A 14558-nucleotide genomic window follows, 5' to 3' on the forward strand; every position below is an offset into this window, starting at 1 on the left:
GCCGGAGCTGGTAGTTGTAATGAATGTGTGGCTGCGACTGATGCGATAGGTGCAGCGGCAGATAGCGGTTGAGTTTGTTGAACCGAGGGTCCTAATGAGGCCTGAAACTATTCAACACGCGATGCCAAATCCTGGAGGAATCGCATCACCTGGGTCTGATGCGATTCTTGGGTCCCAAATCTACGAACTAAGCCCTGCAATGGATCATCTGCGGGTAGTGGCACATCAGCTGGGTCCATGGCTGATCAAACTGTCAGGTCACCTTGAGGCGAGGTGACAGATGCACACCGTAGGGATCAGGATTGCACCGCAAGGTTGTGGACCCTACGGCTGACTGCTGCGGACGGGAGACAGATCCCACTGGGGTTAGAGCGTAAGATTCCCTGGGGCGCGGAGTCTAAGAGCCAGCAGGTGTTCACCAGCGCCTCTAGTGGTGAGGATGGACTTTGCTGCAACTGACTCCAGGTGGCGACCCCCAGGGTCCCCCAGCTTACACCCACAGTAGGCAACAGGAGGATAGGGATAGTGAGGCATAAAGCCAAGGTCGGGGCCACAAGCAGACAGGAATAGTCAGGGACACGCCAATAGGTCAGGCTCACAGGCAAACAGGGATAGTCAAGGACACGCCAAAGTCGGTAACTGAACAACAGACGAGCACACGACAGGTACCAGGAAGCTAAACACACAAAGGAATACACAATGGGAGATCAGCACTGTTGGCTTGCAGTGCACAGGTTAATATAAGGTTCCCTGATAGGGCCTGGGGTGGAGCCATGCTTAGAGGAGAGGTTATAAAAACCACCAGGTGGAAGTGGCTGGCCTCTTAGTCAGAACACATGAGGGGAGTTAAGTAAACAGGAAGATCACTGCATAACCATGACAGTATAGTCCCAGATTCCTACACTCTCACTTCCCTAATTTGTTTTTAGCAAGCGCAAAAAATAAAACTAAGGGGGTGACCATTATTTTTGAAAAATCCTGTAACTTTAACTGGATCTCAGAGACAAAAGATTTATCCTAGTTAAAGGAACGATCGAGGGTCATCTTTACTCTTTCATCTCTTACTACGCTCCTAACAAGAGTCAAGCTGCTTTTTAAGCACCTATTTGATCCCCTCTGCCCCATCCTGGAGGGTACAGTCATTTCCGGGGGGACTCCAATGCAGCATTCGATCAGGGTCTAGATAGATCTAGACCTCCCGCCTCCCAATTGACCCGTCCTACCAGAGAGAGCCTCAAGATTGCCAAAGTCATTCATGCCTGTGGCATGGCTGACGTCTGGAGAGCATTAAAAGAGGCTTCTATTACTTCTCCAGCCCTCACAATTCATACGCCAGGATTGATCACCTTCTAGTCCAGACCCACACTATCCCTCTCATCACTAATTCACAAATCAAAGACACAATCTTGTCAGACAACTCTTTAGTTACCCTGACACTACCCCTGCAACATTCGAGACCAGGTCAAGGACGCTGAAGATTAAACAAATCTCTTCTCTCAGACCCAGTGAGAGTCACCATGCTAGAAAAATCCCTGAAGAAGTACTTCACTCTTAATGAAGCTGAGGGTACAACCGCAGAAACTTTGTGGACAGCCCACAATATGTACATCAGAGGGAAAATCATCAGGATGACCACTCAAATAAAATGAGAAAGGGCAGCCGACATTAAGACATTAGACAAGTAGTACACCTCATTACGTACCCAACACAAACTGCACCCCTCTCCCGTGTTACTTGCTCAACTTGACAGGGCTTGGCTGGAGCTCAACCTAGCGCTCACGGTTAAAGCTAAAAAACAAATCCGCTGGAGCAAAAACAAATTTTATACCCAAGGGGACAGATTGGGTTCCATGCTGGCTTCGAAGCTAACCCCCATATTCCATTCTTTTGTAATTCCAAAGATTAGAGTCCCAGGCCAAGGAATCACAGCCAATCCCGCAAAATTCCTCAAGGTCTTCCATGACTTTTACTCCAACCTATATGGTCCCCTCAAAGCCAAAGATAAAGCTCTCATCTCCGAGTATCTAGACAGCCTCCCCATCCCATCTCTCTCCGCAGAAATACTGGAAGCCCCCTTCTCTTAAGGAGAGGTTCAGGAAGTAATCAAAGCCCTTAAATCAGGATCAGGATAACCCCTACTACAAGACATTTATGAATACCCTGACCCCCCACTTGACAAAATTCCTTAACACAAAGATGCCAGGAACCCCACTTGATCCTCACCTTAACACAGCCTATATTGCAGTCGTTCCTAAATTGGACAAAAACCCAGAAGAGGTTAGCAACTACAGACCCATCTCCCTTATCAATAGCAACTTTAAAATTCTCACCAAAATTCTGGCAAATCATTTAGCTTCCTTCATTAATAAATATATACATAAAGATCAAGTGGGGTTCATCCCGGGAAGGCAAGGCCCTGATCAGATCAGGAGGGCCATAGATATAGTTTCAATTTTCCAAACAAACTGGGCCGGGAGCCCTAAACAAACAGGCATGCTCCTCTCACTAGACCTCCAAAAGGCCTTTGACACAGTCATTTTTGCGATCCTTGAGCGCTGGGGTTTTGGCGAAAGATTCATGGACCTAATGCAAGCTCTTTACTCAACTCCTAAAGCTTACATCAGGCTCCAAGGATATTACTCCAAGCCAATATCTATAGCTAAGAACACTAGGCATGGCTGGCCACTATCTCCGCTTGTTTTTGCGATACCTATTGAGACACTTGCCATTTCCATTTGCCAAAACCCTAATATACAAGGAGTTACTTGTGGCTCTCAGATCCATAAATGTGGCCTCTTTGCGGATGACATTCTTCTATTCCTCACCTCCCCTATAACCTCCCCCCCAACCTGTGTCAATCCTTAGATGAATTTGCCAAGATTTCAGGTCCCCAGGTAAACTACTCTAAGTCTCAAGCCCTAAACATATCCCTTCAGTCTGACACCGTTGCCCTCTCACAAACAAGCTTTAAATTCGAATGGAGTGACTCCTCCATTAGATACCTGGGAATTAACCTCACGGAAAAAACTGGGCCTCTCTGTGCCAGTAACTACCCCCCATGTATCGAAAGCTGGAGTCAGATCTCAGAGAGAGCCTCAAGATTGCCAAACTCATTCATGCCCATGGCATGGGTGACGTCTGGAGAGCATTAAATCCCACCAAAAGAGACTTCCCTCACTTCTCCAGCCCTCACAATTTATAAGCCAGGATTGATCACCTTCTAGTCCAGACCCACACTATCCCTCTCATCACTAATTCACAAATCAAAGACACGGTCTTGTCAGACAACTCTTTAGTTACCCTGACACTACCCCTGCAACATTCGAGACCAGGTCAAAGACACTGGAGTTTAAACTAATCTTTTCTCTCAGACCCAGTGAGAGTCACCATGCTAGAAAAATCCCTGAAGGAGTACTTCACTCTTAATGAAGCGGAGGGTACAACTGCAGAAACTTTGTGGACAGCCCACAAGATGTACATCAGAGGGAAAATCATCAGGATGACCACTCCAATAAAATGAGAAAGGGCAGCCGACATTAAGACATTAGACAAGTAGTACACCTCATTACGTACCCAACACAAACTGCACCCCTCTCCCGCATTACTGGCTCAACTTGACAGGGCTTGGCTGGAGCTCAACCTAGCGCTCACGGTTAAAGCTGAAAAACAAATCCGCTGGAGCAAAAACAAATTTTATACCCAGGGGGACAGATTGGGTTCCATGCTGGCTTCGAAACTAACTCCCATATTCCAGTCTTTTGCAATGCCAAAGATTAGAGTCCCAGACCAAGGCACCACAGCCAATCCCGCAAAAATCCTCAAGGTCTTCCATGACTTTTACTCCAACCTATATGGTCCCCATGAGGTCAAAGAAAACGCTCTCATCTCCGAGTATCTAGACAGCCTCCCCATCCCATCTCTCTCCGCAGAAATACTGGAAGCCCCCTTCTTTGAAGGAGAGGTTCAGGAAGTAATCAAAGCCCTTAAATCAGGATCAGCCCCTTGCCCAGATGGGCTCTCTAACCCCTACTACAAGACATTTATGAATACTCTGACCCCCCACTTGATAAATAAATTCCTTAACACAAAGATGCCAGGAACCCCACTTGATGCTCACCTTAACACAGACTATATTGTAGTCGTTCCTAAACTGGACAAAAACCTAGAAGAGGTTGGCAACTACAGACCCATCTCCCTTATCAATAGCGACTTTAAAATTCTCACCAAAATTCTGGCAAACCATTTAGCTTCCTTCATTAATAAATATATACATAAAGATCAAGTGGGGCTCATCCCGGGAAGGCAAGGCCCTGATCAGATCAGGAGGGCCATAGATATAGTTTCAATTTTCCAAACAAACTGGGCTGGGAGCCCTAAACAAACAGGCATACTCCTCTCACTAGACCTCCAAAAGGCCTTTTACTCTGTCTGTTGGCCATACATTTTTGCGATCCTTGAGCGCTTGGGTTTTGGCGAAAGATTCATGGGCCTGATGCATGCTCTTTACTCACCTCCCCTATAACCTCCCTCCCCAACCTGTGTCAATCCTTAGATGAATTTGCCAAGATTTCAGCTCCCCAGGTAAACGACTCTAAGTCACATATCCCTTCAGTCTGACACTGTTGCCCTCTCACAAACAAGCTTTAAATTCAAATGGAGTGACTCCTCCATTAGATACCTGGGAATTAACCTCACGGAAAAAACTGGGCCTCTCTATGCCAGTAACTACCCCCCATGTATTGAAAGCTGGAGTCAGATCTCATGTCCTGGTCCATGAACAACCTATCATGGCTTGGGAGAGTTAATTCAGTGAAAATTACGCTGCTTCCCAGGCTGCTATACCTGCTTCGTTCTCCTCCAACACCAATTAAAAAATACCAAATTAAATAATTTCAAAGCAAACTACTCAAATTTACTTGGGGTAAGGCAGGTTATACAAACTCTATACCTACACAGAAAAAAGGGGGGACTGGGTTTACCCCCCCTACACAAATATTACCTGGCAGCCAGAATAGCTCAAATATCGGTGATTTACTCCAGATACGAGAAACCGGATTGGGTGCAAATAGAAAATCAGACAGTACCTCGATTTACCCTAGACTACCTGCTCTGGAGCTCCCCGAAAACCCTCCCCCTGATTATGGCCATCACCCTTTCTTTTTTTTAATCAAAACATCGTTTATTGAGCATAAAAAAGTATATAAACATACAGGTGAATAGTGTAACAGGCACTACAATTATGAATAAATCAATTGACATACATAAAGGCATGACATACGTCAGTAAAAGAGCTTGCGTAGTGCGGTCTGTTAGGAAGCATAATAGTGCGAGGCCAATGAGGGGGAAATAAGGGGGTCCCATGGGGGGCCCATGCGATTACCAGAGAGGGGCGTGTCTAGTCCTCTGCATCGCAAGTGGAGGCAACCTCCAGCCATCTATCCCATATTTTATGGTATTTGGTAGGGCAACCCCTATGGATATAGAGTCGTGTTTTTATAAGGAAGGGTGTTATTAACAGCTCTGATCCATTTCTGTAGTGTAGGAGGGTCCCCCTCATCCACGTCTTGGCATGGTAGGGCGTCAGGTACGATCTATGAAAAATGTATAGGTCGGAGAGGTGGTAAGAGAGCTTAGGAGATACGATTTTACAGTTCAGTACAGGTCTCTTCCCAGTGCTCATCGGATACAAAGCCCAGGTCAGGCTCCCATTGAGATTTCAGCTGGTGAGTGGTGGCGGTGACTGCAGGCATCATGAGATAAGTATAAATATGAGAAATTTCATTTTTTATGGTCCTTACCCAGCACAATGTCCACCAGTAGTGGGATTTCGAGAGCTGGGATGGAGTCCCTAAACTGTGTGTTAAGTGCATGTGGAAGTTGAATGTAGCAGAATCATACGAGAAGAGCTGCAAAATTGCACACAAATTTGAGAAATATTATGCCTCCCTATACAACCTCAACTCAAACAACCCAGCCAATCCTTCCTCCCAACAAAGACAAAGAGAAATCCGTGCTTTCTTAGACAACTTCTCTGCAGGGAAAATCCAGTCAGAAACAGCCAAAACACTCGACTCCCCAATTTCACCTAAAGAATGGCAACAAGCAGTGAAGCCACTAAAATCCGCTAAAAGCCCAGGCCCAGATGGACTAACCGCGGCATATTATAAGCTATTCACAGAGACGCTCCAAACCCCCTTTCTCAAGGCATCCAACTCAATCTCTTCTTCCAGGACACTTACACAGGGACTACTAGAGGTCCATATTGCAGTTTTCCCGAAGGCAGACAAAGACCCCACCAACACACCACCCACCGACACTACAGACCGATCTCTCTATTAAATGTCACCATCAGGATATTTTCCAAGATCCTAGCGAAAAGACTTCTCCCCCTCCTTCCCTCCCTCATCACATCAAATCAAGTAGGGTTTGTTTCGCTTTGTTGCCCTTCTTTGTAGTCGCTCCATTTCCAGTACATCCTTCCTGAGGACTGGTGCCCAGAACTGGATAGCATACTCCAGGTGCAGCCAGACCATGGACTCCAACCTAGGTAAGCCCTCATATCGGGTCTGTATCCCTTTTCCACAAATCTTTGTTTCAAAGTAGAAGATTGTGTGACAAAATCCTCCATTCTGGAGCAATTGCGTTGAAGGCGCATAAATTGCCCCTTGGGAATGGATTTTAACCACTGTTGATGGTGGCAACTGTCGACCGGAATATAACCATTGTAGTCTGTAGTTTTGAAGTAAGTCCGCAGGACCAACTCGCGATTAATGACCGAGATTTCCAGGTTCAAAAAGTGTATGGTGCTGGAACTTGCCTCAAAGGTAATATGATGCCCCTGTTATTGGCATTTAGCTCTGCCATAAATGACTGAAGTGATGCATGATCACCCTTCCATAGGAGGAGGATGTCGTCTATGTACCTAGCCCATAGGACCAATTCGGGTCGCTCATGGGCATAGACGACATCCTCCTCCCATTGGGCCATAAATAAGTTGGCTAAGCTGGGGGCATATTTAGCCCCCATGGCTACGCCCTTAATCTGGGAGTAGAACACATCATGGAACCAGAAGTAGTTGTGTTCCGTTGCAAACTTCAATAGTTCCATGATGTAGTTCCTATGTATAAGTGGTAAAGAGGAACCCTTGATCAAAAAAGGATTCAACTGCGGCTACACCTAAATCTAAAGGGATCGATGTATATAAGGCCGATACATCAGCCGTCACTAAAAGTAGGTTATCTTGGTACTCAACCTGCTCAAGTAACCTTATAGTATCACAGGTGTCCTTATGGTACGAGGGTATATTTTTGACCAAGGGTTGCAAATAGAAATCTATATATTTGCCAATCCTCGCGGTGACAGAGTCTATCCAGCTTACTATCGGTCGACCAGGCGGGTTCGTTGGATTCTTATGTACCTTTGGAAGGTAATATATAACAGGAATTCTTGGAGCCACGGGGACCAAGAAGTCCTGTTCTTTCTTATTGAGAATATTCAATGAAAAGCCCTCATCAATCAAAGCTTTGAGAGCTGATTTATATTCCGTTGTGGGGTCTTTCGGAAGGATCTTGAACATGGTATGGTCATCCAATAATGCCTTCATCTGGGTAACGTAATCAGCCTTATCTAAGACGACAATCCCGCCTCCCTTAGCGGCAGGTCTAACAATAAGGTCCTTTCTATCACAAAGAGACCGTAGACCAGATACAATAGATGGGTCCTGATGGACACGTTTTTTGGGCAATGCATTTAGATCTCGAAGGAGTAAACTTTTAAATACACTGATAGAGTGAGAAGAGGTGTTCGGTGGATTAAAAAGAGATGGGCTAGAAAGGCCCGAATGCGAAATAGCTTGTTGTGAATCGACTTCCAGTCCTTTGGATGGATTCGAAAAAAAATGTCTCTGTATATTAAGTTTGCGCACATACTTTTGCACATCAATAAAAGCATGAAACTTATCCAGTTGCCGAGGAGGGACAAATTTAAGCCCTTTATCAAGGATCACTCTTTCATTATCTGAAAGGGTAGCCTTGCTTAGGTTAAAGATGCCCTTTCCTAATGCATTCTTTTTCGTTTTCCTCCACTGAAGGCGCCACCCCCCTCTGCAGCCTCTCTTGGTTTTGGACTTCGAACGTATTTGGAACTGGGTTCGTGAAAACCCGAAGCCTGAGCCCGACCGGGGGTCTCATGATTATATGGGGTCCGTGTATAATCGTCCTCTCTGTTGGCATAAGATTGTTTATAGTGGACATTACAGGGGTCATCCTCATGGAGGACCGCATAACGATTTTGTGTGTACATCGGGATGTTATGCTGATAGCCCGCTTCCCTATTTCTAGGTCTATCGTTAAAATTAGGTGTCCGGTGGTCACTCCATGAAGGCCCCTTTCTATATAGATTGGGTGGATTATCAACCCTCCTATTAAAGTCACGAGCCTTATTTCTAAATGGATGACCACCTCTCTGTATATTGCCCGAATGTCCTCTAAAGGAAGAGTTTGTTTCCTGTTGATAGTTCTTTGGACGGAAATCCCGAGAGGAAGAAATGACCGGAGGCAGGTGTACATTCCTATTAGGTCTTGGCCTATCCATGTATGGAGAAGACAGTATCTGTTCAGGTTTCCTTTTAGGTATCGAAGATGGTGTCTGTTCAGATCTCCTATCTGGTACCAAGGACGTGGGGTCTGTGACCTCCATTTGTGTATTGGGGAAAGCCTGATCATTATTTTGGGCCATCTTTTTCTGCCAATTAAACACCAGACTGGTTTTATAGTCAGTAATGTCCCTATTGTATTTTTCCTGCTTCTTTACTTTCTGATCTTTTTCTTCTTTCTCCAACAAAGTTTTTAAATTCGTGGAGAGGGAAATATATTCAGATATTTTGCTAAAAGCTGCTACTTTATCCTTTAATTCTTTAATTTCCAGGTCAATGGCGGCCAGTCTCACCTGTTTACTTTCGACCAGGAAATTAACTAAGCACAAACCAGCATCATTCAAATATATAAACCAAGGTTCTAAATTGTCATCTCCCTGTTGGGGATGGACGTCCCAACGCAGACCCCGTGGGACCATTTTTTCTTTCAGATATTGCTCAAGGAAAGCAATGTCCCACTGCAAATGTAATTCAGTGGTCATTATGTTCCTGAGTCTTACAAATAGACCACTGAACCTTCTTCTATCACTCACAGTGTTGGACACTTTACAGTCACTAATTTAAAGACTATTTGCCACTATTACTATTCATTTCTTTGTTTTTTGCCAATTTGAGCATTTATATTTGCATTGTGATATTTACAGTGTATGTTGTTATATACTAATATTTGTCACTATTAACCCCATTGGGCTAATGAGTCGCCTATTTTAGTATTTCACACTCACTCATATCCTTACAATTACTGAACTGAACTTACTTGAAACACATTTCTTTGTTCTGCCCATGTCTAGTCACCTCTGATACATTGTACACAAAACTGCAGTGTTAGCAAGATCACTCCTGGTCTCTGTTGTTGGCCAGGAGCTTTTTTCCCCAATAGTCACACTTGGTACCTGTATAATTGGTGCCCAAAATGTCCCCAAAAAGTTGCACTAGTGAGGAAGCCTACAGGATCCTAAGTATGTCAGCTGAGAGTGAAGGAAAAGCCTCACTGTCAGAATACATGGCAATGGCAAAATATGAACCTGTAAAAAGCAGCGGCACCCTGACAGGTATCTCAGACGATGGAGAAGAGGTCCCTGCTCAGGTCAGGCATACAGTACCTGACCCCAGGTTGGTGAAGTGCTAGAAATATATAATTATGCTCATATGCAGTTGGGCGCAGGTACTAGCGCTGTTCTACTTTTTGGTGATCTGGCAAGCACCATTGGCCTTGTACATCCTGGTCTTTTAGACACCAGTGCTGCACAATCTGGCGAGGTCACAAGCACCAGGGCCGGTGTTACCACTAGATGAACTAGACAGCTGCTTAGGGTGCACCCTGGCCAGTGCCACATTCCCCTCCTGTCACCCCCTCATCTCTGGTGGATGTCACCTCTAGAACTGCCTTCCCTCCCCCACACACACCGGTGCACCTGCACACACTGATCAACGTTCACTGCAGCTGAAGTCAGCCCCGATCACCCCCTGTCATCTCCAGCCAGTGTAGAGCTTGGGGTGGAGAAGTCGGTGTGGCCGATCTGCAGGAGTGTACTGGAGGAGAAGAGGGAATGTCCCCTATGGAGGACCATACACAGGCTGCAAGTCAAGACAAAAGGAGTTCTCAGGCGCAGGGTGAAGAGGCACCTGGAGGAGCCCCTCTCCCACCACCACACCTGCAGTGTGAGAACTGGAGCAGGTTGGTGAACTCTGTTGTCAGGTGGAACTGTGGAAGGACTGAGCTGGGTGGCGGGTCTGAGCGGTGACTGACAGACCAGGTACTCCAACCATGCGCTGATCGCTTGTCCGGCAAGGCAGCTCAGGTCAGTTCAATGAGGGGGCAATACACATCATAGGGGGGGGTATAGTCTATACAGGACAGTGTGTGCAGGAAGTGGGGCAGTTTGTGTGGAAAGGGGGTGTAGGGTTAAAGGGGGGCAGTGTGTACAGGAAGGGGGTGTAGGATTAAAGGGGGTGTAGAATTAAAGGGGGGCAGTGTGTTCAGAAAAGGGCTGTAGAGTTAAAGGGGGCAGTGTATACAGGAAGGGGAGTGTATAATTAAAGGGGGCAGTGTATACAGGAAGGGGAGTGTATAATTAAAGGGGGCAGTGTATACAGGAAGGGGAGTGTATAATTAAAGGGGGCAGTGTATACAGGAAGGGGAGTGTATAATTAAAGGGGGCAGTGTATACAGGAAGGGGAGTGTAGAGTTAAATGGGGCAGTGTATACAGAAAGGGGAGTCATACAGGAAGGAGGGGTGTAAGGTTAAAGGGGGAAGAGGGCATTATGTGCAGGAAGGGGTGCAATGTGTACAGTTTTTTGGGGAGGGAATGCAAGTAGCTGGTTTTGTGAAAACAAACAGAAAAAAGCACCACCAGGTCAGGATAGATCAAGTTTAATAAACACACAAAGGTATATGTTCACTTACATACTAGTTAAAAGGAATTCAGCACAAAAGATCCTCCATTAGTGACATCTCTCTGCATGATGTTAGCTCAGTATAATATCCATCCAAAGGCAGACAAAACAGAGTCCCGTCCAGCATTATCAAAGAGTTCTTTGATAACGCCCTGTAGGTTGGCGAAACATGGCGACGTATTTCCGGACTGTGGTCCATTGCACTTCAAAAGTTTTTTTCCCATTGTGGATCAGAACATTTGGCACATTTATTTGGACTTTATTTACACTTTTTTTTTTGCTTTGTATATTCACATCTGCACTTATTTACACTTGGTTACACATGTTTGACAATATTTGCGAGCGCCACATTTCCATAAAGTTATGCAACTGCAGCCACCAAGATTTCAAGCACAGGACCGCAGAGCCTCTGGTACCATCCTGGCATTTCAGGGCTTCGGAACCTGTGGTAGGTAGTCAGGAAGTGAAATCAGGAAATTATGCTCTTTGAAAGACTGAAGGTGGTCATTCGTTTTTGGGCCCCTGTACACAGCTAGGCTCCCAAAAATTCTCGCACATGTGGAATTCTTATTATCGAGAGAAATAGCAGAATGTATTTGGGGTGTAATTCCACATATACCCATGGCATGTGTGAGAAATCATCTCACCCCCCTTATGTATTTATACATGGAGATCATATCCCTCTCTTATGTATTTATACATGGAGATCATATCCCCCCTTATGTATTTATACATGGAGATCATATCCCCCTTATGTATTTATACATGGAGATCATATCACCCTTATGTATTTATACATGGTGATCATATCCCCCCTTTATGTATTTATACATGGAGATCATATCCCCCTTATGTATTTATACATGGAGATCATATCCCCCTCTTATGTATTTATACATGGTGATCATATCCCCCTTATTCTCCTCTTCTCAAGAGAGAATAAATTCAGTTCCTCTAATCTTTCCTCATAGCTGAGCTCCTCCATGCCTCTTATCAGTTTGGTTGCTCTTCTCTGCACTTTCTCCAGTTCCCCGATATCCTTACTGAGAACTGGAGCCCAAAACTGAACTGAATATTCCAGATGAGGTCTTACTAATGATTTGTACAGATGATATCTCTCTCTCTGGTGTCCACACCTCTCTTATACAAGAAAGGACTTTGTTCGCTTTGGAAACCACAGCTTGGCGTTGCATGTTATTATTGAGTTTATAACCTACTAAACACCCAGATCCTTCTCCACCATTGATTCCTCCAGTTGTACTCCCCCTAGTATGTATGGTGCATATTCTTAGCCCCCAAGTGAATAGCTTTACATTTATCAACATTAACCACTTGGCGTCCGAGCTATTGACGAATGAAGGGCACAGCGTGGACCTGAATTTCCGGGAGGCCGTCATATGTCGTCCTGCCCTTTGCACACTCCCCCTGCGTGCTGTGATCACCGAGTCACTGAGACTTGGGTGATCACAGATCCGAGTAAGGGGCCGAACCCGGCCCCTTACCACGTGGTCAGCCAATGACAGATGATGTAAACATGATGTAAACAAAAGCTCGATAATCGTTTTTTATTCTCCTCATGCTGAGAGCGTGAGGAGAAAAAAAAGCCGCTCACCGGCTTATGTGCAAGGGGCATCGGTCCTGCAGAGGAAGAGGCAATTCTGCCTTATCTGTGCCCACCGGTACCTCCTGCCAGTGCCACCTGCCAGTGGCAACAGTGCCCACCAGTGCCACCTATCAATGCCCATGAGTGCCACCTATCAATGGCCACAAGTGCCACCTATCAATGCCCATGTGTGCCACGTATCAATGCCCATGAGTGCCACCTATCAATGCCCACAAATGCCACCTATCAATGCCCATGAGTGCCACCTGTCAATGGCCACAAGTGCCACCTATCAATGGCCACCAGTGGTGCCAATCAGTGCCACCTAGCAGTGCTGCCTATCAGTGTAACCAACCAGTGTCAATCAGGGCCCATTATTACCACTCATCAGTACCCATCAATGTCACCCATCAGTGCCCATCACTGCCACCTATCAGTGCCCATCAATGCCGCCTCATCAGCGTACATCAATGAAGGAGAAAAATTACTGGTTTCCTAAATTGTATAACAAGATATAAATATAAATATTAAAACATTCTTTTTAAATGTCTTTTTAAATGTTTTTAACAAAAAATAAAAACTACAGAGGTGATCAAATACCACAAAGGGAAAGCTCTATTTGTGGGGAAAAAATCTAGATAGATCTAGATCTAAATCTAGTTCTGGATTGGCTTATTATTCAGGGATATAAAGTCCTCCTGAATGCTGCTTTAAGGTCGTTATTCCTCAGGCTGTAGATCAGGGGATTAAGCAAAGGGTTAATGAGGGCCATTATGACTGAAAACAGCTTGTTTATGCCAAACATATTAGTGGAAGTGGGAACCCAGTAAATAAAAATTACGGAGCCGTAGAAGATGAAGACCACCAAGAGGTGGGATGTGCAGGTAGAGAAGGCTTTCAGCTTTCCGGTTTTGCCAGGAATGTGGAGAATTGTACTGATAATTCTAATATATGGAAGAAATGTGAAAAGAAAGGCAGTTAATGAGACACTGCCGCCCAATGCAAAAACCAGCACTATGTTTATTGTTGGGTCAGTACATGAAATCTGGAACAAGTGTGGGAGGTCACAGAAGAAGCTGTGGATGGAATTTGGACCACAGAAGGACAACCTGAGCGAACAAAGTGTATGAACCAAGGAATAAATAACCCCAAAGACCCAAATTATAACAGCTAAATGACTGCACATCCTCCAGGACATAATTTGTGTGTAATGAAGAGGTTTGCAGATGGCGATGTACCGGTCATAGGACATAGCCGAGAGCAAGAGGAGCTCAGAGCAAGCAAAATAGCCAAAGAAAAAGACTTGGGCTGTACAGGCAGGGAGGGATATTGATCTGTTTTTGGTGACCAAGTTGAAGAGCATCCTTGGTCCACTCACTGATGAATAGGACATGTCCAGAAATGCCAAATTGCTGAGAAAAAAATACATTGGGTTGTGCAGATGGTGGTCAGTGAGGACCAAGAAAAATATAATGAGGTTTATGATCAGAGTCATCAGATAGATGAGAAGGAAGAGCACAAAAAGTCCATTCATGGTCGGTGGATGGTCTGATAGACCCACAAGAATAAGAGTGGTAATCTTTGTGAGATTTCTCATATTCACTTACTGTGTAAATGTATCAACAAAACACAGAAAGAAAATTATTATCTGAGAAATGATTAATAGGAAAACATATGTGCCGCACCTCATGCTCAGACCTCCATATAAACATTTGATTCAGTTCTTGGCTTATATAGATATAAAATCCTGACATTCCCACAGGACAGTCTGATGTGTTGTAAGAAAACAAAGCTTTGAGTCTCGTTAACTGTCTCATAAGACATAATTTCAAACACCTTTGTCACCCGAGAGCCTTTCTTTTTATAAAACAAAAGTTTAAAGTTATTATTAAATAAATACGATT

At 44.9% G+C, this 14558-nt stretch overlaps 1 protein-coding gene across 1 annotated transcript; it reads right to left on the minus strand.

Moving 5' to 3' along the window:
• Positions 1-11028: 11028 nt before the first annotated feature.
• LOC143958041 (olfactory receptor 5V1-like) lies at positions 11029-14344 on the minus strand. Its single transcript, XM_077467487.1, has one exon. It carries the CDS (start codon positions 14249-14251, stop codon positions 13334-13336), a length of 918 nt encoding a protein of 305 aa, XP_077323613.1. The 5' UTR covers positions 14252-14344; the 3' UTR covers positions 11029-13333.
• Positions 14345-14558: the final 214 nt, after the last annotated feature.

The sequence above is a fragment of the Lithobates pipiens genome, unplaced genomic scaffold (assembly GCF_037356315.1).
Source record: "Lithobates pipiens isolate NorthernLeopardFrog02 unplaced genomic scaffold, aLitPip1_a1.2 Scaffold_56, whole genome shotgun sequence".
NCBI classification, from domain to species: domain Eukaryota; kingdom Metazoa; phylum Chordata; class Amphibia; order Anura; family Ranidae; genus Lithobates; species Lithobates pipiens.

What these genes read in the sequence shown, in the direction of transcription:
- LOC143958041 (XM_077467487.1), bottom strand. Translation starts at nt 14,251, where the DNA reads ATGAGAAATCTCACAAAGATTACCACTCTTATTCTTGTGGGTCTATCA.